The sequence below is a fragment of the Coregonus clupeaformis genome, chromosome 3 (genome assembly GCF_020615455.1).
Source record: "Coregonus clupeaformis isolate EN_2021a chromosome 3, ASM2061545v1, whole genome shotgun sequence".
Taxonomy (NCBI): Eukaryota; Metazoa; Chordata; class Actinopteri; order Salmoniformes; family Salmonidae; genus Coregonus; species Coregonus clupeaformis.
The window spans coordinates 19,680,879-19,707,921 of record NC_059194.1 but is presented as its reverse complement, the minus strand read 5'-3'; the positions used below and the strand labels follow the sequence as shown (position 1 = coordinate 19,707,921).

The window sequence follows — 27,043 nt, the reverse complement described above, 5'->3', positions numbered from 1 at the left end:
AGAAATAGCGCACATAGAACATATCTTCCACTTCTTAGACTTGCTTTCAATGAGAATTACAGATCTATAACTCACTTTTCTATGTGAACTTGGTCGGGTCGCACAAAAAGTTACATACCGTAGCTTTAATAAACTTTCATAGATATAATATACTGTATTTAAAATCATATAAGCAATTTTTAACATGCAATTGTAAACTTTGTGCCGATGCCATCTTATCAATCTTGCGAGCAAGTTCCTGCTCTTAGTGACAAAAAGCAGAGGATCTGGCTATGTACACTAATATTTTTAATAAATTATTTATTTTATCTATTTTTAGGGTGTTTTCACATATGAAATGCGGTACCCTGGTGCGGTTCTCTGGAGCGTTTGAGAGAGTTCGACATAATACGTTTGGGTTTCACAATGCAATTTATTTAACTTATCAGAATGCATTTTGGAATTCTGGGACTGTCTACGTTAAAACCCTGCTAGCTTAAACATGGAGACCAATTTACAATTATTTGTAATTTCTCTTATGATTTCCTTGAACTAAGTACTACAACAGTATTCTATTTTTTTTTCTTTATTGATTTTCAAATTGTCAAATAATTTATACCATTCATCTCACGAATTACACCTGTGATGGATGTTTGCTCTTCCTAGTGCCAATAATGATGAATTAATGGATGATATGATTGTTCTAGTATATAGATTAATATAAACAGATCAACAAATAAATAACTTTAAGGAAGAATGGATCAAAATACAAGATGCTCACAAGCAAAGGTGTGTTCTACTAGCCCTTCAATTCCATCCCTGATCACAAGTACACGGACCAATAGATGACGTTGAAGAAGAGGAAGGAGAAGGGGAAGAGGGCTCGGGCGTAGAGGTCGACCCGCTTGGCGGCTGAGGGAATGACGGGCTTGGGCGGCGGACGTTTCTTGGCCTTGGCCTGGCTTTTGCTCAGGCCATGGGGCAAGGTAATGGGCTTCCCGTAGCAGTCAAAGTTCGAAAGCTCAAAGTCCCGCGGCAGTGAGCCCACAATGCTGAAGTCGTTGGTGCGCAGGTCCGACTTGGAGGTGCACACCTTTTTGCACCGGGTCTCTGCCCCCTGGAAAAGGGAAAGGTGGTAAACATAACTTTGTTTATGGGAAAGTGGCTTTTTGCTGACAGAGTACCCACCCAACAATCACACCACACACACACATTCACGGAAGGCTGTGGGGAGCATATGGTCAGGTAAAAAGCAGCACCCCTTGAGCAGGTTAGAGGTTAAGTGCCTTGCTCAAGTGCACAATGGCATTGGTGGTGAGATAGTGATGGGTGCAATTGCAAACATTTCATTATTCCCACTACTCCAAACATTCCCGTCCAGTCACTCTCCAGCTCTCTGACTTTCTCTCAGCTAATGGCATCATACATCTCGGCAGCCAGCAGTCAGCTAGAGCTCTAATCACATCCCATGTCATCCTCCTCCCTTACTGCCAACCACCAATGCTGAGCCATAGTGTCCAGAGCCAGAGAGACAGTAGTGATAAGCTGACCCGAGTGGAGCCTGACTCAACGGGGGGAAACTCAAATACCCTGTTCTGTTTGTCATTTCCAGAGACTTCACAGTGTCACATTCATAAAAGGAGTTGTTGAAGCTCATGAGGAATGCAAATGGCTGCCACAGATCACCTGACCACCTGGCCCTTATTACCAGGAGAACGGGGAGACGATGGAGGAGTCAAGGACTTGTCTGGCTCCAGTTTGTAAAGGAAGTGCAATGATGCTTGCCATACCCTTTGTATGTCTCAAAGCCTGTCCTCCAACCCCCTCCAATCAAGGAATACCTTAATTCGTGTGACATTCTGACAAGTTAATTTATGACTGTTCTTTGCCAACCCTGTCAGGACCGTTTGGTGTGGTTTCAGTCAGATCTATTCTGTTGTATGGTTCTAGTGTGGTTGTAGGGTAGGATGGTGCTAACATGCCTACGTTCTGAAGACATTGGCTGTGTTGTGCGTTCCCTATGGAGATAGCGCATAAGGTGTCATGCTTCAAACGTCAGAGCGATGGATCAGCTACATTCCTCTGTATATGATCTTACTCGGAGACACTTTGAGTGACGCTGGGTTGCGAGACACATGGGGTTGATCATTATTGGATGTCCATATATATCGGCATATACAGTGGGGGAAAAAAGTATTTAGTCAGCCACCAATTGTGCAAGTTCTCCCACTTAAAAAGATGAGAGAGGCCTGTAATTTTCATCATAGGTACACGTCAACTATGACAGACAAATTGAGAATTTTCTTTACAGAAAATCACATTGTAGGATTTTTAATGAATTTATTTGCAAATTATGGTGGAAAATAAGTATTTGGTCACCTACAAACAAGCAAGATTTCTGGCTCTCACAGACCTGTAACTTCTTTTTTAAGAGGCTCCTCTGTCCTCCACTCGTTACCTGTTTTAATGGCACCTGTTTGAACTTGTTATCAGTATAAAAGACACCTGTCCACAACCTCAAACAGTCACACTCCAAACTCCACTATGGCCAAGACCAAAGAGCTGTCAAAGGACACCAGAAACAAAATTGTAGACCTGCACCAGGCTGGGAAGACTGAATCTGCAATAGGTAAGCAGCTTGGTTTGAAGAAATCAACTGTGGGAGCAATTATTAGGAAATGGAAGACATACAAGACCACTGATAATCTCCCTCGATCTGGGGCGTCCACGCAAGATCTCACCCCGTGGGGTCAAAATGATCACAAGAACGGTGAGCAAAAATTCCAGAACCACACGGGGGGACCTAGTGAATGACCTGCAGAGAGCTGGGACCAAAGTAACAAAGCCTACCATCAGTAACACACTACGCCGCCAGGGACTCAAATCCTGCAGTGCCAGACGTGTCCCCCTGCTTAAGCCAGTACATGTCCAGGCCCGTCTGAAGTTTGCTAGAGTGCATTTGGATGATCCAGAAGAGGATTGGGGGAGAATGTCATATGGTCAGATGAAACCAAAATAGAACTTTTTTGGTAAAAACTCAACTCGTCGTGTTTGGAGGACAAATAATGCTGAGTTGCATCCAAAGAACACCATACCTACTGTGAAGCATGGGGGTGGAAACATCATGCTTTGGGGCTGTTTTTCTGCAAAGGGACCAGGACGACTGATCCGTGTAAAGGAAAGAATGAATGGGGCCATGTATCGTGAGATTTTGAGTGAAAACCTCCTTCCATCAGCAAGGGCATTGAAGATGAAACGTGGCTGGGTCTTTCAGCATGACAATGATCCCAAACACACCGCACAGGCAACGAAGGAGTGGCTTCGTAAGAAGCATTTCAAGGTCCTGGAGTGGCCTAGCCAGTCTCCAGATCTCAACCCCATAGAAAATCTTTGGAGGGAGTTGAAAGTCCGTGTTGCCCAGCGACAGCCCCAAAACATCACTGCTCTAGAGGAGATCTGCATGGAGGAATGGGCCAAAATACCAGCAACAGTGTGTGAAAACCTTGTGAAGACTTACAGAAAACGTTTGACCTGTGTCATTGCCAACAAAGGGTATATAACAAAGTATTGAGAAACTTTTGTTATTGACCAAATACTTATTTTCCACCATAATTTTAAAATAAATTCATTAAAAATCCTACAATGCGATTTTTTGGATTTTTTTTCCTCATTTTGTCTGTCATATATGATGAAAAATACAGGCCTCTCTCATCTTTTTAAGTGGGAGAACTTGCACAATTGGTGGCTGACTAAATACTTTTTTTCCCCACTGTACAAAGGGTGCCATTTTGACCATGCAGTGGTGTTTTGCATTGGTGTGGTGTCTGGCAGTTTCTTTCTGAATGAGATGAGAATGCAACAGATACACAATTATCTTCTGCATTGTCTTTTGATGGCACCCATAGACAGTGGCAAAATATCCCTAATGTTGTTGTTTTGGAGCTGTAATCTGGATTCTGGAAGTCTTCTCTTGTGTTTTCTTTGGTGAATCGACATGCTGCTACAATAGATTGCTAAATACAAAATAATCTGTGGGAAGTAGCTTCTAAAAACCCACATTTCAAAGTCAAAGAGTTTCTCATCGACTTGCCTCAAGGGCTACAGGGCAAATTAGAAACAAATCATATAGTTGCTAGTTTTTCACTCTAACCATTAAGCTCATTAAATCGTCATTCATTTGATTTACGTTTGATAAGAAAACATATTTGATCTCTGGGGACTAGTGTAATCTTCTCGAAGTCTTGACTAACATACATTACCATGTCAATTAATGTCAATGAAGTGTATGATTTAAAAGAAAATTTCAGGAGTGAAATCTGTACCTGAGTGTCAATCTTTATCCGTGCCAGGCAAGAGTGCAGAAGATGTTAGCATTTATGAATGATTGGATCGTCCAATCTATTTAGCATTTAGATTGCTAACTTCACTCTAATCATGCCTAGGGACAAGGTTAACCATTCGTCATTCAACTAAGTGTGAGGAAAGTGGTCTGGATATAGCAAGTGCACACACGAGTACACACGTGCACGCAAACGTACACACACGCAAGCATCTGTATCCATTAGGGACAACTTCATCCTGACTTAGATCAGTGTCTGGAGACAACTTCATCCTGACTTAGATCAGTGTCTGGAGACAACTTCATCCTGACTTAGATCAGTGTCTGGTGACAACTTCATCCTATTTCTAATTATGAAAGCGAACACACGTACACAAGCAACACACACAACTCCCCCCCACCCCCTTTCATTCCCCACAAACACCCATCCCCTCCCCACCTTTCCCTCACCCACCTGCAGCGTGCTGACATGACAGGGAGTCTCGCTGGTACCGTTGATCGTGTTGTTCTTGCCCACCGCCTTCTCCTTGCCCTCTGCCTTTACCTTGGATGCCATCTTGGCCTTCTCGGCCTCGATGCGCTTGGGGCTGTTGAGCATCACCTGCACCACGGCATACTCCACCAGCGAGGCGAAGCCAAACAGTAGGCAGGCGATCAGCCAGATGTCGATGGCCTTCACGTACGACACCTTGGGCAGCTCTGAGGCCAGGGACGTGCACTCAGAAGACAAGGAGAGCACCGAGAGGATCCCTGGGAGGTTAACAGGGAGGGAGGGAGGGAAGAGGTGACCTTGTCAACTAAACATCAAAAGAAGGAGAGCAGAGCTTAGCGTTGGGGATCCTTCTAGAGGTGTCCTAGGATCGCAAATTAGCATTTGGACTCGACTCTCTAATGCTCAACATAGAATGCACAGCAGACAAGGAGATTCAACTTCAGACCTTGCGGGTCGCAGTATTTGCACGTTTTCATCCTTGCCTTTAAATCAAAGGTCTAGTCTTTGATCTAAACCAGGTGAGTGGTAAATAGCAGGGAGAAGACACAGCAGCCCTCGACAGTTGGAATTTAATACCCCTGATGTACAGTACAGAATAATGGATATATGAATCACCTGGACTAGGCAGTGGTAATAAAACACTCACATTCAAGCCCATATCCCAGGATATACAGTACTAAGAGCCCAATTATAAACCCATGAACCTTCCTTTACCCATGAACCTTCCTTCTCCCTTCCTCATTCTAGTGATGAAGCGGGTTCACAAAGCCACCGATAATAAAGAGCTATTTTCTATTGTTTTTCCTCTCTGATTGGCCAATTAATCTAGGCCGTTATATAAGTGACTGCATAAAAATCTCGAAATAAAAGCATGAGGTCCTTATTTCGGATGATTAGCTAACCCCATCGGAGTTCACCGAGCTCTGAAATCCTTTTCATCCCAGCATGCAAGCTGGCCTATTTTACATAACACAGGGAAGGTGTTGTCTCTGTTTAAACAGCATAATGCTTTGTTTGCTGACGCTTGTCCCCTGATGTATTGTGGGAACAAAATGTGTCCGACACCGACACACATAGTAGGAAGCGTATATGGAAGTACTCCACACATCTAATCACATGTACGCTAACACAAACACACACACACACACACACACACACACACACACACACACACACACACACACACACACACACACACACACAGAGGTGAATGAATGCCATATGTAAATGGACACACATAGGAGATGACTGACCTGTGCTGATCCCATTTACTGAGGTGTCATGAGGTGGCCCTCCAGAGGAGATGGAGGGATGGGACGAAAGTGACTAACAGCTGGAGGGGAAACAGAGGAGGAGGTAGTAGTGATGGCGGTGGTGGGAGTGGGGGAGTAACAATGGATGGTCCTCTTATCCACACAGCTCTCTCCAAACCCATCAGAATGGATGAAGTGACGTCACACGGGGGAGAAGTTGACATTTCTGACTCATGCAAGCTTGTTTATGATGGACCAGGCGAGTTACTCATACAACATAAATTGTTTTATGATATATTATGTATCACGTAGGGGAGACTGTGGATTGACAATGGATGGTTCCATTGCTATTCACATTTCACTCCCTCAGGCACACAGTGAAACAATAAAATGGGACACTAGACTATATGAAAAAGTGGAAAGCACTCTCATGTCATCATGCAGTGATGTCAAATGGATGGCCATATTAGGCTGCATTTGATGCCTCAATAAGTCAGACTAGCCTCGAAATTAGTCAAGCAAAATAATAATGAAACGTAGCGTGATTCAGTTTAGATTTTTGAGGCTAAATTCAGACAACACCCCAGTGACATGGGAGACTAGCTACAGTCAGACACAGTGACATGGGAGACTAGCTACAGTCAGACACAGTGACATGGGAGACTAGCTACAGTCAGACACTGTGACATGGGAGACTAGCTACAGTCAGACACAGTGACATGGGAGACTAGCTACAGTCAGACACTGTGACATGGGAGACTAGCTACAGTCAGACACAGTGACATGGGAGACTAGCTACAGTCAGACACAGTGACATGGGAGACTAGCTACAGTCAGACACTGTGACATGGGAGACTAGCTACAGTCAGACACAGTGACATGGGGTTAGGATAGGGGTTAGGGGTAAGTAGTTAGGATAGGGGTTATGAGTCAGTCAGTGGTTAGGATAGGGGTTAGGGGTCAGTGGTTAGGATAGGGGTTAGGGGTCAGTGGTTAGGATAGGGGTTAGGGGTCAGTGGTTAGGATAGGGGTTAGGGGTCAGGGATTAGGGGTCAGCGGTTAGGATAGGGGTTAAGGGTCAGTGGTTAGAATAGGGATTAAAGTTCATACCTAGAGGGACCCTGGCAGCGCTGGCATCAGGGTTGATCCAGAAGGAGAGCCAGGAGAGGACCACGATGAGGAGTGTGGGGGCATAGACACCCATCATGTAGAAGCCCACCTGCCTCCTCAGGGTGAAGATCACCTCCACACACGTGTAGTAGCCTAGAGGAGTAAAGATAGTGTTTTAGAGCAAGGCTGGAACAAAAGCCTGCAAAACCCTTAAGATGAGGGTTGGCCATCCCTGGTTTAGGATGAGTGTAATATGTAAATTCACAAACTAAAGTGTACCAAGTTTTTCAAGCTACCGGTAGGATTAAACATTCATAACAGTCATCTAAAACGACTTTGGGTAGACAATAATATGACCACTAAATGACTGTTGTGATAACTAACTATTATTGCTATTGTCGGTCTGTGAATGAAATCACAAGAATGAACAACAAGTCTTTTCCAAGAGTTTGACTAAGGACAAGCAGAGAGAGAATGGATCATCATCAAGATACCCTATATAGTGCCTTGCAAAAGTATTCATCCCCCTTGGCGTCTTTCCTATTTTGTTGCATTACAACCTGTAATTTAAATGGATTTTTATTATGATTTCATGTAATGGACATACACAAAATAGTCCAAATTGGTGAAGTGAAAAAAAAAAAATTACTTGTTTCCAAAAATTCTACTAAATAAATAACGGAAAAGTGGTGCTGCATATGTATTCACCCCCTTTGCTATGAAGCCCTTAAATAAGATCTGTTGCAACCAATTACCTTCAGAAGTCACATAATTAGTTAAATAAAGTCCACCTGTGTGCAAACTAAGTGTCACATTATCTGTCACATAATCTCAGTATATATACACCTGTTCTGAAAGGCCCCAGAGTCTGCAACACCACTAAGCAAGGGGCACCACCAAGCAAGCGGCACCATGAAGACCAAGGAGCTCTCCAAACAGGTCAGGGACAAAGTTGTGGAGAAGTACAGATCAGAGTTGGGTTATATAAAATTATCCAAAACTTTGAACATCCCACGGAGCACCATTAAATCAATTATAAAAAAATTGAAAGAATATGACACCACAACAAACCTGCCAAGAGAAGGCTGCCCACCAAAACTCACGGACCAGGCAAGGAGGGCATTAATCAGAGAGGCAACAAAGAGACCAAAGATCTGTAAAGCTCCACAGCGGAGATTGGAGTGTCTGTCCATAGGACCACTTTAAGCCGTACACTCCACAGAGCTGGGCTTTACGGAAGAGTGGCAAGAAAAAAGCCATTGCTTAAAGAAAAAAATAAGCAAACACATTTGGTGTTCGCCAAAAGGCATGTGGGAGACTCCCCAAACATATGGAAGAAGGGACTCTGGTCAGATGAGACTAAAATGTAGCTTTTTGGCCATCAAGGAAAACGCTATGTCTGGCGCAAACCCAACACCTCTCATCACCCCGAGAACACCATCCCCACAGTGAAGCATGGTGGTGGTGGCAGCATCATGCTGTGGGAATGTTTTTCATCAGCAGGGACTGGTCAGAATTGAAGGAATGATGGATGGCGCTAAATACAGGGAAATTCTTGAGGGAAACCTGTTTCAGTCTTCAAGAGATTTGAGACTGGGACGGAGGTTCACCTTCCAGCAGGACAATGACCCTAAGCACCAGCGGAACCCATCCAATTTGAAGGAGCTGGAGCAGTTTTGCCTTGAAGAATGGGCAAAAATCCCAGTGGTTAGATGTGCCAAGCTTATAGAGACATACCCCAAGAGACTTGCAGCTGTAATTGCTGTGAAAGGTTTGTTTCACAATTAAAAATATTTTGCATCTTCAAAGTGGTAGGCATGTTGTGTAAATGATACAAACCCCCAGAAAATCAATTTTAATTCCAGATTGTAAGGCAACAAAATAGGAAAAATGCCAAGGGGGGTGAATACTTTCGCAAGCCACTGTATTCCAGGCTAAATGTGCATGTTCTCACACTCGTCTAACACCGGGGGTTATTTCCTCTTGGATTATTCTTTTAGAAGCAGAACAGAAGAGGGAAGGTGCAGCCCGTGGCGTATTCAATTTTGTCAGCTTCCTCTCTCTCTCTCTCTCTCGCTCGCTCGCTCAATTTTGTCAGCTTCCTCTCTCTCTCTCTCTCTCTGATAATGATCTGCTGTTTAATTGCCTTTATGAATAACCATGATATCTCACTTCCCAGACAGACTGCTGTTTCACTGTTTCTTTCCCTCATTATCTGCTTTGGAGTAACTTTATTAAAGGCCAAATGCAGGCATGTTTTATATATATATATTTCCACTCTATGAGGTTTGAAAAGACTGTTTTGGTGGGATGGAGTTTTGCCCTGCCTGTTGACATCAATAACTAAATTAGCAAGTAGTAGTAGGTAAATTAGTTAGTAGATCAGTAAGAAAAATTGTTACAAACCTCTCTGCAAATAACAGCTATTTTTCAGTTTTCCCCTTCCTGCAAAAATCTTGCTTGAGAAATTGCTCTTTGCTAAGAAGCTATTTTTGGTTCCTTTTGACCATTTTAATTGAAAACAATCACAGTAAGGTTCTTAATTGTTACCCTGAATTGATTTAATATTGAGATAAAAAAGGCTGCATTGGACCTTTAAACATGTCTCTTGTGTTTTCACACCCTGTTCCCTGGCTCCTGCACCTATCTTTCCCTTAAGTAGACCCTGTAGCGATGCCCCTGCCATTCCTCTATGTCAGGGGTTCCCCATGACCCCATTTTGATATTAAAACATTTTTGCAACCCCACAACGTAAAAAAAGTGATGCAATAAATGGCCAATGGTTTCTTTTTTAATAAAACAAAAAACAAAAATAGTTTCTCTTGTGACCCCATTTTCTAATTAGGCGACCCTTAGTTTGGGAAACCCTGCTCTAGGTGGACCCTGCAGTGAATGCTTATGACACGTAATAATGCCTTATACCTGTTGTTAGCACAGTTTTCACTAGAGATAGAGGAAAAAATCAATACAGTTACATATCGGGAAATTATTTTTGATGATATATCGTATTGTATCGTTTTGACAATATCGCAATATTATTTTGCGCTAGTTGGCTGTAACTGCACCAAAACTCCAGTATTTTTCCTTCATAGCTTGTTCTCCATCTTCTTTTTTGAAATAGGGAGCCAATTTGTTTAAAGTACAGAAAATAAATATATGTTTTTATTGTCACATACACCGGATAAGTGCAGTGAAATGTGTTGTTTTACAGGGTCAGCCATAGTAGTGTGGCATCCCTGGAGCAAATTAGGGTTAAGTGACTTGCTCAAGGGCACATCGACAGATTTTTCACCTTGCCGGCTCAGATATTCGAACCAGCGGCCTTTTGGTTACTGGCCCTATACTCTAACCGCTAGGGTACCTGTCGCCCTATTTTATTTCCATGACTGATCAAAACTGTTTTTCTCATGGCTCTCTCTTGTCCCTCTGCAGCAGACATATGGTGAGCAATGGAATAGCAATAGAATCACAGTATTGAATCGCAATACATATAGAATAGTGAAAATTGCAATACACATCGTATCAGCATCTAAGTATTGTGATAATATCGTATCGTGAAGTCCCTGGCAAATCCCAGCCATAGTTTTCACTCAAATGAAAACAGAATACTTGTATTTCATGCCTATGGGGGGCATACCTGTCCCTGCATAGAATTTGGTGCAGTTTCCATACTCTATATCCTCCTGTTTGATATCAAACTGGGGAAGGGCGATCTCCTCCATCTGGACAGGGTCCCCTGACTGCCACATAAACTGCAGGTCATCCGTCGTATAGCCAACTGTAGACACAGAGAGACGGGTACACACACATATATACACACACACGGAAGCATCCACAGGCACACAGGCAAACGCACGCACAAACACACAAACACACATTGTCGTCGTCAACAACAGTTAATACTGTATATAAATCTCCATCCTGGCATGATTAAACTATATCTCAATGTTGTTTGAAGTACATGTTTCAATTAATAGTAATCACACTCTGCTAATAAGAAGATTTTTCAGTAGTCATCTTTAATTACTTGTAATCCTTCCCTAACAAACATGAAATATAGACTGATTTACATGTCCTATACATTGGCTAGTGTGATTACATTTATTTTATTTGTTTAGGCAAGTCAGTTAAGAATAAATTCTTATTTACGATGACGGCCTGGGAAGTGGTGAAGGGCAAGGGCAGCGCTAAATAAATAAATAAAACGAGACAGGAAAGAGACAACAGGAAAGACATCACAACACGTAACAGACAGTAACAACAATGCATAAATGAAACCAATTGGTCTGTGACTGCAAAACATATTTTACATGAATTCAAGAATAACTATAGCTCTCTCGCTCTCTAACAGATACCATATATGGTCATGTGAAACTGAGCCATTATCAGTTACTCACAGCTCTCCAGCTGCATCTTACAGCGCTGCGTATCCATGGGAAACAGGGTCAGGTCCAGAGGACAGGATAGAGTGACAGACAACCTGGCAAAATGCAGAACCACAATGATGCAAATAAAATACACACCATTTACAATTAGAATATCAATATTAACGCAATTAATGACTGTTAGTTGCAACGATTTCATCATTAACGCTATTGATGATTCGTTATCATGTCACGTTGCTCTTCAGCCAACACCACCCTATGCCTGTGGACATAATTAGAAATGATGAATGTTTTTAAAACCCATTGAGATCTATCTGATTGAGGTTGGATTCAATGTGACCTACCGCAATAAAATGCTTCCTTCTAGTGAAAAGTTGGCTAAATTGGTCAAATTGATTGAAACATTTATTAGAAATGTCTGTGTCCTTGAATGTAAGTATGAGCTGTGAGCTAGATGGACGCAGAACGAGAATTACAGAGCTGCTGGGGATTCAGACTGTCGTCTAAAAACTTTCCTCCCAAATCGGTTCATCAATACCGCAAAGCTATATCATTTAAGAGACAATGGCGACTGCTGAATGATTGAAAAAGATGCTTCCTCACATCCAGAAATACATTCTTAATGTGGGCAGCACCTTTATTGTGTTTAGAGTTGCATATTTATTTCCCAGCCGGCCATTTGCACATGAAAGCTTTGGGTTTTGGTTGAGACTTTAGAGGAGTGCTATTTTAGTATTTTGACAGCTTTCCCCATCCTGTATACACAGTACATAGAGTACATCACCACAACAACACAGTACGTTTGGGGAATGACTCAGAGCTTTTAGCCTGAGTGACTTGAAAATACACATAGGGTATCCAATATGGGATCAGGAGTAAGCAGCCGAGCAGCCGAGCTTCAGTACTTGGGAGTGTGATAGGACTAAACATCCTCCTTTCTCCATAACGTAGTTCTTACAGCAGCTAGTGCCACCTTGTCACACGACTTATAAGGACAAGACTAATGTCAAGGCTCCAGATACAGTGAGTAGAGGGAGAACTGACTGGGGAGATAAACATTGGACAGTATTAGTGGGGGAAAGTATTATTAATGTGCTAATCCTTAGGCTGGGTGGAGTGGAGTGGGGCATTGTGGGAAAATACAGGCTGTCATAGGTTTTTTGCATTGTCATCCTGTGGAAATTACTCTCACTAATGACATAGAATATTGTCATTCCAGATCAGTAAAAAGGCTCAACAGATGTATCACGTCTCCAAATCTCTGATTACTCTAAGTCCCTAAAGCAGCATTAAAGTATTAGAGAGATTTCTGTGTGCACTGGATACACAAACACAAATTATGTCATGACATGATTCCTGGTGGATGTTGTGTATTAACTTAGTACAAAAAATATATATTTATCTTGTTCATCTACATAGCTGTATAGTCAATGTATCTTCAACAAAGTTTACCAGAGTGAACATTAACATAAAAGTACCATATTTTCATCAGCAGTTGTCACAAATAGCTTTCTGAGGTAGATTTTATGACACTGCATCAAAATAAATGATTTTATTCTAGCTGCTGTGGTCTGAGTTCCAAAATCATTTAAAAAAAAGCTATGTTTAATTTGCTAGTGCATGGCAGTACCAGTAAATCTACTAGAATAAAAATGCTTTCTTTTCAAAATAGTGCAGCAATTTCTGTGAGCCATCAGATAACAATGTTAAAGCACTCTGAATGAACAATGAAGGTATGGACTTGATTATACCTCATATGAATCTGATTAGGTTGTTAGTACCCAGTTTACTGTAACTGTGAGGAAATGGCTGTCTCCAAAGCTGGCTTAAAGGAGAGCAACCACTCTCCAATTTTAAAAACACATTTTTCCTATTTTGTTGCCTTACAACCTGGAATTAAACTGGATTTTTGGGGGGTTTGTATCATTTGATTTACACAACATGCCTACCACTTTGAAGATGTAAAATATTTTTTATTGTGAAACAAACAAGAAATAAGACAAAAACTTGAGCGTGCATAACTAAGTCAATACTTTGTAGAGCCACCTTTTGCAGCAATTTCAGCTGCAAGTCTCTTGGGGTATGTCTTTATAAGCTTGGCACATCTAGCCACTGGGATTTTTGCCCATTCTTCAAGGCAAAACTGCTCCAGCTCCTTCAAGTTGGATAGGTTCCGCTCGTGTACAGCAATCTTTAAGTCATACCACAGATTCTCAATTGGATTGAGGTCTGGGCTTTGACTAGGCCATTCCAAGTCATTTAAATGTTTCCCCTTAAACCATTCGAGTGTTGCTTTAGTAGTATGCTTAGGGTCATTGTCCTGCTGGAAGGTGAATCTCCGTCCCAGTCTCAAATCTTTGGAAGACTGAAACAGGCTTCCCTCAAGAATTTCCTTGTATTTAGCGCCATCCATCATTCCTTCAATTCTGACCAGTTTCCCAGTCCCTGCCGATGAAAAACATCCCCACAACATGATGCTGCCACCACCATGCTTCACTGTGGGGATGCTGTTCTCGGGGTGATGAGAGGTGTTGGGTTTGCGGCAGACATAGCGTTTTCCTTGATGGCCAATAAGCTCAATTTTAGTCTCATCTGACCAGAGTACCTTCCTCCATATGTTTGGGGAGTCTCCCACATGCCTTTTGGTGAAGACCAAACGTGTTTGCTTATTTATTTCTTTAAGCAATGGCTTTTTTCTGGCCACTCTTCCGTAAAGCCCAGCTCTGTGGAGTGTACGGCTTAAAGTGGTCCTATGGACAGATACTCCAATCTCTGCTGTGGAGCTTTGCAGCTCCTTCAGGGATATCTTTGGTCTCTTTGTTGCCTCTCTGATTAATGCCCTCCTTGCCTGATCCGTGAGTTTTGGTGGGCGGCCCTCTCTTGGCAGGTTTGTTGTGGTGCCATATTCTTTCAATTTTTTTATAATGGATTTAATGGTGCTCCGTGGGATGTTCAAAGTTTCTGATAATTTTATATAACCCAACCCTGATCTGTACTTCTCCACAACTTTGTCCCTGACCTTTTTGGAGAGCTCCTTGGACTTGATGGTGCCGCTTGCTTGGTGGTGCCCCTTGCTTAGTGGTGTTGCAGACTCTGGGGCCTTTCAGAACAGGTGTATATATACTGAGATCATGTGACAGATCATGTGACACTTAGATTGCACACAGGTGGACTTTATTTAACTAATTATGTGACTTCTGAAGGTAATTGGTTGCAACAGATCTTATTTAGGGACTTCATAGCAAAGGGGGTGAATACATATGCACGCACCACTTTTCACCACTTTTCCATTTTTTTTAACAAGTTATTTTTTTCATTTTACTTCACCAATTTGGACTATTTTGTGTATGTCCATTACATGAAATCATAATCAAAATCCATTTAAATTACAGGTTGTAATGCAACAAAATAGGAAAAACGCCAAGGAGGATGAATACTTTTGCAAGGCACTGTATGTTCAGATAGCTATACCGTGATTAGCCACACACTCATAAGACAAAGTAGAATAATTGACCATACGCCATAGGATGATTAGCATACACATGTATACTTCTGGAAGTTTCTCTGCTAAAATATATTTTTCAAATCTCAATGGCATCACCTGTATAGGAAAATAAATCAGTCAAAATGTTTAACTGTACGCCAACACTCACCTCATGCTGATGAGGACGTCACCGTTGCGGAAGATGAAGAGGAGAATGTTCTCCTGGGTGACGTCGTGGAAGTTGGCGCTCTTCTCGTTAGCGAAGAACAGATCAGGCTTCCACAGGCATTTGAACATCTTTGGATCAACGGTGAGCGATTCAGACTTAAAGTCCCGAGGTAGCCTGAGTCTGGGATCATTCCATCGCTGCCTCAGGAAGATGTTCACTCTGTAATCCTGTTATTATCACATTCGGGAACACAAAAGCATTGCAAAACCATAGTCCTGCAGTTATTGTCGCAAATGGAGAGATCCATCCTTGTGTGAAGGCTCTAGTTTCACAGAGAAACACAGAACACAAAAAACCTTCCCATGGCTTTGCTAACCAATGGATGAGCTAATGCTAAGGTTTATGCTAATGTCAAGGCTCAAATATCACTAAATATAGACAAAGTAGTCAGTCATGGGCACTGATAAATGGTTGACAAGCAAACCTGACTTTCTGGAGTTACATGTCAAAAAACTGTGTGGTTACTATCCATCATTATCCATCAACAGGGATGGCTAACAAAATGGCTGACTTCTTCCCATGAACTCTACCCACTGATTATAAACAAACAAGTTTGATCAAAAGTGTCTAAAGCAATTTGAAGTGACTCAAATCCAATTTATTTTGCATATCCGATTCGAATCTGTTATTTTTCCTACAGTATGATCAGCCAAAAAGCACATGGAATCTGATCATTCAAGTCACATTTCAAACCACCTTCTTCGGTGGTTTGAAATCAGATACAAATCTGATTCCTGGCCATGCGACTTGTGTCTGAACAGTCAAATCAATGTATTTGCCCTCGAGTGGTTTTTAGACTGTTATTTGGCATAACTTGTGGCTTGCTAGCTACTCTGTTAACAGTTTGACAAGAACATGTGGTAGTTTGACAAGAACACAAACAAATTAGTTAATGTGCTAGAAAGCTAAACAGCTACCTAGCTAGCTAGTTGACTCCTGTGGCTAGCCAAAAAGGACTTGTTTTGAAAGTTGGATCATCTTATCCTTTGAGGCTTTAAGTGTTCTTACATTATGATTTTGAAAATTCAAAGCAACTGGGAGACTTCCATGGCAGGCATTGTTGTCAGTCACCTTAGCTTGCTACATAACTTTTGAGTAGCCATGTCAGCAAAGGACTGCGGTCTGAACACACACAAATCTGATTTGGTCACTTCTAACTTGCTGTTCGGACAGTCAGTGTCCCAAAACGGATTTGAAAAACAAAACTGATTTGTGCATTTAGGCATGCAGTGTAAACAAGGCTTAAGTTACTTCAACATGCAAGTCTTAGGTTCTACAGATGCAGAGAAAGGCTGATTGCATTTCGATTTAAATCAACCAACAAAATGTTGACATGAAAATAACTGTTTAAGGGTGTTGCAAAGGTTCAAGGGGATATCAATACAGCAACATGGAATGATGCAAAAGCCTCATTAAGAGCTTGATTAAGAGCTTAGAACATGTTGTTTAAGAGTGACGTTTTATGTGCCATTGAGTTTTGGTGTACGTCAAATTCTGTTGGAGAGCAGATGTAGGGAGGGGCTATTAGTTCATTTCGTGAAGACGGATGACCTGTCAAATAATCCCCAAACACACCAACTGTGTGTGTGTGTGTGTGTGTATGTGTGTGTGCACATGGATGTTGCCTTGTTAAAATTGTGATCAGTTTAATGACAACGACCATATTCATTCACAATATAAATTCAGAAACAAAATGTCCAATAGATGTTCTGCTGCACCACTGTATCATGGCCTTAACAACTGACCATAACGTTTAACAGGCCTATCTTTGACTGTACCCTGACATAAACTCAACCAACCTCTGTTGCATTCCAAATTCCACACCTTGCCTTTTGTAAATCTCTAAAGATTAAATGTAATCTCTGCGGCAGGGTATCACCACCCATCTGCCGCTGTGAATTTGGCAAAGATTTAACACATCCACCAAGTGTAATGAAAGAGGAAAACTCAAGATGGAGAGGCCTTATAAAACATGGTGGGAATTTATTATCCGCTGCAACATCAAATTAGTCATCCTCTCCAGGCAACTGTGCCTCATAAAGTGAAAATGGATGTGTTAACTAAGGTGGGCGTGCAGCGGAGAGGAGCATATAGCTGAGGTGTAAATGACAGAACAGTATTTCAAAAGATCAGAAGCCCTGTCGAGTGATTAATGGAGAACTAGAGGTAACCAGCTGTCTCTCTCCATATCTTTCTCTGTCTTTCACTCCTTCTCATCAATTCAACTATCTCTTGTTCATGCTGGGATACAGCTAAGTGGAAATATGGAAAAGATGAGCTTCTGTCTGTCTGTCTGTCTGTCTCACTCTTTCTCCCTCTCATATAGCTAACCGCTAACTCTTGGGTTTTGACTGTTATCGTTTTCATGTGACGTATATCATCATCTTAATCGTCCCTGGTGTGAAATTCCCCACTGTTGGCATTAAGTGCACCGGTAGAACACAGACACACACCACTGATCTCTGGCCAAGGGAAATATTTTAGGTGGAAACCCAAGCCATTCCAGGATACAGGATCTAAGCTTTGTCATGGGTGTCACTCCCCATAAAGTGCAAAGACATTGGAACAGCAGTTGACTCTGGAGCAGACATACACACCTGCCTCAGCAAAACAGCAAACATAAAGCTCAATGGCCCCAAGTGATACATACAGTACCTTCGGAAAGTATTCAGACCCCTTGACTTTTTCCACATTTTGTTAGTTTACAGCGTTATTCTAAAATTGATACAAATACATTAAAAAAAACTCATCAATCTACACACAATACTCCATAATGACAAAGCAAAAACAGGTTTTTAGAAATGTTTGCTAATTTATTAAAAATAAAAAACTGGAAAAAAATGAAATATGACATTTACATAAGTATTCAGACCCTTAGTACGTTGTTGAAGCACCTATAGCAGCGATTACAGCCTCACGTCTACTTGGGTATGAAGCTACAAGCTTGGCACACCTGTATTTGGGGAGTTTCTCCCATTCTTCTCTGCAGATCCTTTCAAGCTCTGTCAGGTTGGATGGGGAGCATTGCTGCACAGCTATTTTCAGGTCTCTCCAGAGATGTTCGATCGGGTTCAAGTCCGGGCTCTGGCTGGGCCACTCAAGGACATTCAGAGACTTGTCCCGAAGCCACTCCTGCGTTGTCTTGGCTGTGTGCTTAGGGTTGTTGTCCTGTTGGAAGGTAAACCTTCGCCCCAGTCTGAGGTCCTAAGCGCTCTGGAGCAAGTTTTCATTAAGGAGCTCTCTGTACTCTAGACTTGATGCTTGGCATTCAGGCCAAAGAGTTCAATCTTGGTTTCATCAGACCAGAGAATCTTGTTTCTCATTGTCTGAGAGTCTTTAGGTGCCTTTTGACAAACTCCAAGTGGGCTGTCATGTGCCTTTTTCTGAGGAGTGGCTTCCGAATGGCCACTCTACCATTAAGGCCTGATTGGTTGAGTGCTGCAGAGATGGTTGTCCTTCTGGAAGGTTCTCCCATCTCCACAGAGGAACTCTAGAACTCTGTCAGATCGGGTTCTTGGTCACCTCCCTGACCGGGTCAGCCAGAGTCTTGGTGGTTCCAAACTTCTTCCATTTAAAAATTATGGAGGCCACTGTGTTCTTGGGGACCTTCAATGCAGCATTACTTTTTTGGTAACCTTCCCTAGATCTGTGCCTCGACACAATCCTGTCTCGGAGCTCTATGGACAATTCCTTCGACCTCATGGCTTGGTTTTTGCTCTGACATGCACAGTCAACTGTGGGACCTTATATAGACAGGTGTGTGCCTTTCCAAATCATATCCAATCAATTTAATTTACCACAGGTGGACTCCAATCAAGTTGTAGAAACATCTCAAGGATGATCAATGGAAACAGGATGCACCTGAGCTCAATTTTCAGTCTCATAGCAAAGGGTCTGAATACTTATGTAAATAAGGTATTTTTATATTTATTTTTTATAAATTAGCAGACATTTCTAAAAACCTGTTTTCGCTTTGTCATTATGGGGTATTGTGTGTAGATTGCTGAGGATATTTTTTTAATATATTTTTTCATTTTAGAATAAGGCTATAACGCAACAAAATGTGGAAAAAGTCAAGGGGTCTGAATACTTTCCGAAGGCACTGTAGATGGATAACAACGCCCATGGGTTAACAGACACTTGTCTGGCTGGCTGGCTGGCTGGCTGTTTCCATCCACCCAACCACCCACGTACTTGCCATTCCTGTATGCACAGTATCCTCAGTGCAGGAGGTCTATTTGCATTCCAAATCCATCTACAGTAACGCTCACTTGCAAATCCATTAGCCTACATAGGGCCTGAGAGGCTAACTGAACAGATTGTTAACTATTCTACTCCTCCCATATGTGGAATGAAAAGACAACAGTAGGTAGGTTATTAGGAAGTTTAAACAGCATTCTTTTGAATGTCTCTCAAAGTGAGTCAGGGTCAAATCATCTTGTCCTTGAGTTTAATCTACATTCATTAGCATCCGGAAACACAGTTGTTTCAGCAATGAAGCCATCAGATAAATGAGGTATGAAAGCCTTTGTCCTAATAATGATTCACCATTAAATCGTCTGACGCACTGTAGTCTGCGTACAATACATCTTCCTGAATCAGCTATGCTTATTAATAATGTACTATTATATTACTGATTGATTAAATTATATGTTAATCAGATGGAATTTAACCATGGGGGGTTTGAGTAGGTTAAAGATGCCCCTAGATGATGCCCTAAGGTCAGTTGTTTACCCTTATGGTTAAGGTGAGGATTTGGGGAGGATAAGCGGGGAACTTCTATTACACAGTGAGGAAGTCTTACCATAGTGGTCTCCTGGATTGACCCAAAGCTGTTTATAAATATGTTAACTTTATCCTCCACAGGAATGCCTAAAAAATAAAATAAAATAAAAAATAAATAAAAAAAAGGTTAGAACAGCATAAACACAGTAAAATATCTCACCTGTCACACAAAACGTGTTGAGATTGATTCCCTGGGCGAAGCGGTGCCCGAGAAACAGCTTCAAATATAATTTCGGAGATTAGAGAGCTGACATTAATGGATGGCAAGATCTAGCTTTCATCTGGCCTTGAGAAGAACACCAGATGTGGGCCCAGTGGGAAGAATAAGCAGGCAGTCATAGAGGGAGTTCACATGGCACGAACCACATCAAACATTCAAAGTCTGGGAGATGCATACAGAGCCAATGCCAGGGAATGAGGATGGGTCTGCGATGGTCTAAAGAAGACCACCCTGGACCCATAACATCATCAGGTGGGGATTCTATTGGGGCACAAAACATCTTAAAGGCCTGGGAGGGGGGGGTTCTTTTGACAGTGTGTATAGATTGAGTTAAATCAAATTGTGAATTACTGTAAAGGTCTACTCCAATAAATGCCTTTAAAGTAGCTTCCTCCACATGGAAACTTGGATGATAGAATAAGAGAGAGAGAGAGAGAGAGAGAGAGAGAGAGAGAGAGAGAGAGAGAGAGAGAGAGAGAGAGAGAGAGAGAGAGAGAGAGAGAGAGAGAGAGAGAGAGAGAGAGAGAGAGAGAGAGAGAGAGAGAGAGAGAGAGAGAGAGAAGGCTAACCTTTGAAGTTGGGCCTGATTCGAGGATCATAGGTGATCAGTAATCTGTTCAAGATGTTACTGGTTGAATTCTCAGGGACCCGTGCGAGATCCTCAGGTGTCAGCTGTCTGCAAAGAAGAAAGAAAAATGAAGGAAACTCTAAACCACATTACGTAGCAGGTCAAATTCTCCTGGATTAACTGTGCAGACGGAAGTATATCTTTGTGTTTCCATAACCTGAGAACTAACAGTTGATGATTCAAGTAGCTTTGGTAATAGGACCTCCCCGGCAAACGATGCTTGGGGTCTCAGAGCATTCCTGGAATGTCTGCAAAATTAGGGTTAAATGTTCACATGATTATGGCAAGTGTTCTTGGTTCTCATAGCAGAGTGAAAAATCAAGGAAATTCCTCAAGAATTCCTTTGACAATCTGAAGAAAATCAAGGACTAAAAAGTGAATGGCTGTATAGGTTGCTCTAATGTCAGCAGCTAATGTAAATGGCAACATCCACAATGTTGCTGAATACAACATTTGCATAATGTTTCTTGCAACCCTAAAATGACGTTCTCGGAACATAGTGTGAAAATAATTTGCATTTCTGTCAACAACCAAAGGTTCTTAGTGTATGTGTGGAATATTCACATAAGTTGTGACCTTAGAAGAATTTTCAACATTCAAGGAACGTCTTCTGCTTTCTGAGACTGATTTGCTGAAATAACAATGACCTGAGAAGAGAACGATGGAGGGAGCAGGATTTGGCAGAGGAAAGAGGGAAAATCCAGTCCACGTGGGTGGCAACTGAACTCTGCCAAGGAATTCAACTTGAAAAGCACATTACATATGATTTTGTAACCCTTATCAGGCACTGAGGATGAGTAAAAGTGCTCGGCTGGAATTTGTGTGTGCATGTTTGCAGTTCCCTTGATCAAAGTGTATCCCCTCTGCTCCACCATAAGTCCCCCACCAACAAAACTTTGTTTTCTCTCCAGTTTAGGCATTCACTGTGAATATTGTAATGAAATTAAAGGTTTCCCTTCAATTTCAATAATCGTTATGTTTGATCCCTTTTAGGATTTAGTAGAGTAAGACATCAAACATGGATAGGGATGAAATTCTTTTTTTGAGAGATGATTCTTCTGGCCAGCTGTCCTGATTTCTAATGTATCAAACATCTGTCTCTTCTTGGATTGCATTTTCAGACACTAAGCATTTGCAAATGGTCCGAGTAACTGTTTGTATTTTGGAGTTTGAGCAATAAGCAATGCCGCAGGGAATCTCATGAGGTGGGGTGAAATTCTGCACTTACGAAGGACAGTAAACTTGCTTCCCCTTCTTCCCTTTCCTTGTCCCTTTCTCTTTAGTGGATCCTCCCTCTATCCAGACCAAGAAGACGAGGAGAAGGATGGCCAGCTTCTTGACGCCCATCTTGGTCAACCACTGAGCCTGAAAAGAGAGAAAGAAAAATAATAGATATCTTCATGTCTTCAACTCACTTAATGTGTCGACATTCGCAAGCTCTCTCCAAATGTTGTCTTTTTGACCATCCAATAGAACTAGACGGTGATTTGCACATATGTAGCAAGGCTACCCCATTTGGTTAGTTATATCAATCAAATGTATTTATAAAGCCACATTTGCATGCTCTAGTTTAAATCCCTTCCTGTAAATAAAGGCTTTAGATCTATCACATCTATTGTTCTGTCTGCAGATTGGTACTCCATGGATATGACTCTGATGAGATTCTGTCACCAATATAACCTGATTTTATTCATAACTTTGAACATTCTGTATACTTTTAATCTTGTGGCTCAGTTGGTTGGAGAAGTATATATAAACATACTGTACACTGAATGTGTATTAATACACTGAGGGTACAAAACATTAGGAACACCTGCTCTTTCCAGGACATAGACTGACCAGGTGAAAGCTATGATCCCTTACTGATGTCATTTGTTAAATCCACTTCAATCAGTGTAGATGAAGGGGAGGAGACAGGTTAAAGAAGGATTTTTAAGCCTTGAGACAATTGAGACATAGATTGTGCATGTGTGCCATTCAGAGATTGAATGGGCAAGACAAAATATTTAAGTGCCTTTGAACTGGGTATGGTAGTAGGTGCCAGGTGCACCGCTTTGAGTGTGTCAAGACTGGTCCACTACCCAAAAGACATCCAGCCAACTTGACACAACTGTGGGAAGCATCGGAGTCAACATGGCACAGCATCCCTGTGGAATGCTTTCGACACCTTGGAGAGTCCATGCCCTGACGAACTGAGGCTGTTCTGAGGGAAAAGGGGGCAACTCAATATTAGGAAGGTGTTCTTAACGTTTTGTACACTCAGTGGTATGTGTTATTGGCCATTTCATGTAAGAGTGTCTGCTAAATAACCATATCACAGCATTCCTAAAGTCTAATGTCTTCCTAAAGTCTAATGTTGTTTTGAAAGTTTCATAAATTGAATATAATACAGCAATTTTACTATATTCAAAGCACTTGTTAAGTGTCAAAAGCACTCTACAATTGTATTGATTGATGGATGCCACCAACACAATGTACACCTTTATTCCATTAAGAGATTACAACCCAGACTAGTTCCTAGACAAGTTCATTTGCCAGAATGGAGCTCTTGCATTTCATTGTCTAGACACTCTGCCGCTGCACAAGGAATTCCCTGTCTGCTACTCCCACATTGATCATCATCAGCTGTAGCAGAACTGTGCCCCACTTCGGTTCACTCTGTACCTCGGCACTAAAACCTCTCCTAGCTTATACAGATCTTGATCACTCTTTTGTTGCTGAGAATGTTCCTGCACAGCAGGAAATCCAAACTTGTAGTGTATTTTAGTTTTAAAAAGGCTTCTAAAGATTGTAATTTCCACTTTGAGATATCAAATTTGATTTGCCCTAATGAAAAATGTATCAACCTTTACAAAAATGTCCATTAATTAGAATACACATAATAATTCACATTTCATGTTGCTGCAGGATTATTTTCCTGCTGTAGCAAACTGGCTCAAATTAAGATCCTACATCTGTATTTCACACATGATTATTAATTCCACACAGCTGAAGTGTTAGCGGTTTATTTGACATGACACCTATCCCCTTATGTACTTCTTTGTGTCTGACCCAGAATTCCCTTGACCTAGAATTACCCCTAATGATTATCTTCCAGTGATATATTACCAGTGGTGAAAAAAGTTCTCAAATCTCATACTTGAGTAAAAGTAAAGATACCTTAATAGAAAATGACTCAAGTAAAAGTGAAAGTCACTCAGTAAAATACTACTTGAGTAAAAGTCTAAAGGTATTTGGTTTTAAATATACTTAAGTATCAAAAGTCAATGTAGTTGCTAAAATATACTTAAGTATCAAAAGCAAAAGTAAAAGTACAAATAATTAAAAATTCCTTTTATTAAGCAAACCAGACGGCACCATTTTCTTGTTTTTTTTATTTACAGACAGCCAGAGTCACACTCCAACACTCAGACATCATTTAAAAACAAAGCATTTGTGTTTAGTGAGTCCACCAGATCAGAGGCAGTAGGGATGACCAGGGATGTTCTCTTGATAAGTGTGCGAATTGGACCATTTTCTGTCCTGCTAAGCATTCAAAATGTAATGAGTACTTTTGGGTGTCAGGGAAAATGTAAGGAGTAAAAAGTACATAATTTTCTTTAGGAATGTAGTGAAGTAAAAGTAAAAGTTGTCAAACATACAAATAGTAAAGTGAAGTATAGATACTCAAAAAAACTACTTAAGCAGTACTTTAAAGTATTTTTACTTAAGTACTTTACACCACTGTATATCACCTTAATTAGTCTTTCTCTTTCTTTCTTTCTGTCACGCCCTGGCTCTGGGGACTCTTAAATGTTGAGCCAGGGTGTGGATTTTTCCTTGTTTAGTTTTCTAGGTTTGTCGTTCTAGATCGTGTATTTCTATGTTGGCCAGGGTGGTTCCCAATCAGAGACAGCTGTAGCTCGTTGTCTCTGATTGGGGACCATACTTAGGCAGCCTGTTGGCATGTTACGTTGTGGGATCTTGTTCCGTTAAGGTTTGTTGTATAACCTAGGACTTCACGTTTCGTTTGTTGTTTTGTTCATGTTGTTGTGTAGAAATAAAGTATGTACGCTTATCACGCTGCGCCTTGGTCCGCATCTGTCGACGATCGTGACACTTACTTTCTTTCTTTCTTTCTCTCTAAAGCGATTTACAGTCAAGTTCACAGAGCTGTGCAAAGTTGTGCTATGGCTAAGTTGTGCTATTGCTGGTGTCCCCTGCATATTTCATAAGCTTTTAGTCACTTTGCTTTGGCATGGTCCCTGTTTCCTAAATATAGTTTGTTTAAGTATTTTCCCTTTTCACTGAGTGAGGACTGAGGAGACAATCATTGCTGCTCTCCTAATATTATGTAAATAATATTTATTTTATTTAACTTTTATTTAAAATTAAATTTAAAAGATTTAACCAGGGAGACACATTGAGACCTAAGTCTCATTCACAAGCATGCCCTGGGAACAACAGTCACATCAGCACACACACAAATATACACAATATACATACAATATACACATTAGCCATTATAATCAAATAAAACAAACACATTCATCACTATAAAAATCCTTAACCAAATTATCCAAACGAAGTGCCAACTGGAGACTAATATGAAAAAGCAGATTTCCTGAACTCTGTGGTTACCAAGGGAGTCATCATTGTTAACCAATCCTGTGACCTTGTATTATAACCTGAAATTCTACATTTCAACAAAGATGTTAAGTATGTTGGAAGCTTGTGGAGTAGGGCTTTATAAACAAAAAGAGAGTAATGGAGTGATCTATGTGTCTTTAAACAGGTCCAGACAACTTTTTGGTAAAGGATGCAGTGATGAGTATTAAAACTGTCAGATGTAATAAAACGAAGGGTGCAATGATAGACAGAATCAAGGGATTTTAGAGTAGAGTCAGTTGCACTTCCGTTGAGGGTATCACCAGTCAAGAAAAGGTAGAAAAGTTGATTGGGAAAACATTGCAAATAACCTCAAAAAGCCCTGTTTTAAGAGAGTTCACCACTATGTCACTCCATTCTTACTGATCCATTCTTACTGATCCATTCTTACCATAAGAGCCTTGTGTTGTTGTTTATATAGAGAGTTAAATTCAAGTGTAAAGGCAGTGACACAAGCTCCCACATAGAATGCCTATTGGTATCATCAGGCCAATAGGAATTATGTTCACCCAACAAAACCTTCTCCATTAGTGCTTTAATTGCACTATTGGATTTCTGACATTGGAGGCCTACTAAACGGCTGTTATTGCTTGTGCAGGGTTACATACAGTATGCACAATGTAGCAAAAACACTGCTATTATTGAACTGCAAAGAAATGCCCATTTAATTTGGCTACCAAGGCACTGCAAATAATTTTTCCATTCCACGTTTCATAGTCTGCAGACAAATAAATTGTGACATTCATAGTATAGAATAGATACCAATGAAATAAATACAAAAACAGCTTTGCATGACATTATTCAACGTTCCCTCATTTTCATCTTTGTGTCTTATCGAGCCTTTTATTGTGCACCTCCATACTTAAGTAATCAAATCAAGCGATGCAATTCCTTCTAATAGCCTACCAATTTCAACAATCACTACCTGTGGCTGCCTGCACCTCGCATCAGGTCCAATTGCAACAAGCGAAGACGCTGCCACTTGCCCAAAGCTTGAGCGCCACTTGCAAAAGATGGAGAATAGTATACATAGCGAATAGACCACCACGATATGAGGTGATAGGGGAATGGGGGGAGATGTCATTACGTACGTGCGAAAACATACGTCGGGGTCATGCGTTTCACATTGCCTACATTGACGTGAACATAGGCTACAACACCGTTTTGTTTAAAAATACAAGCATTTCACTTACCATTTTGTTTTCTTTAATAGTTTATTCGTTACTAGACCGGGTAAAGCTGACAATGTAAGCGGTCGTTAGTCTTCCTTGACCATACGCAGTCGATATTCTTCGTTCTGGTCTCCCTCGTCCGTCATTCAATTAAAGGAGGGTTGTTGATTTTTCTCTCTAATTTACATTTCGGGAATTTGCCTATTTTTCTCTACGCGCGGTCTTGCTTTTATTTTTATTGAATGTATGTGGTTGATGCCCTTTTGCCTTAGTTCAGGATGCACAAGATGGAGGATTGCGTGTGCACCTGTCATGCAAC

At 41.2% G+C, this 27,043-nt stretch overlaps 1 protein-coding gene across 2 annotated transcripts; it reads right to left on the bottom strand.

Annotated features, from left to right (window-relative positions):
* glrbb (glycine receptor, beta b) lies at positions 1-27,043 on the bottom strand. Of its 2 annotated transcripts, none has more exons than XM_041850504.2 (10): positions 26,746-27,043; positions 22,134-22,270; positions 20,847-20,953; positions 20,077-20,144; positions 15,213-15,439; positions 11,572-11,654; positions 10,812-10,952; positions 7,175-7,327; positions 4,773-5,068; positions 1-1,096 (listed from the first exon to the last, which is right to left on the bottom strand). In XM_041850504.2, the coding sequence occupies exons 1-10, from the start codon at positions 26,746-26,748 to the stop codon at positions 803-805; spliced, it is 1,509 nt and encodes a 502-aa protein (XP_041706438.1). In that variant the 5' UTR covers positions 26,749-27,043; the 3' UTR covers positions 1-802. The 2 variants fall into 2 exon arrangements, with proteins under 2 accessions (XP_041706438.1, XP_041706447.1); XM_041850513.1 differs by lacking the exon at positions 1-1,096 and adding an exon at positions 6,065-6,144 and having other exon boundaries at positions 4,985-5,068.

What these genes read in the sequence shown, in the direction of transcription:
- glrbb (XM_041850504.2), bottom strand. An exon ending in CAATCCAGGAGACCACTATG is followed by an intron (nt 15,440 to 20,076) that starts GTAAGACTTCCT and finishes TGATAATAACAG; the next exon opens with GATTACAGAGTGAACATCTT. An exon ending in CGCTGCCAGGGTCCCTCTAG is followed by an intron (nt 5,069 to 7,174) that starts GTATGAACTTTA and finishes TTAACCTCCCAG; the next exon opens with GGATCCTCTCGGTGCTCTCC.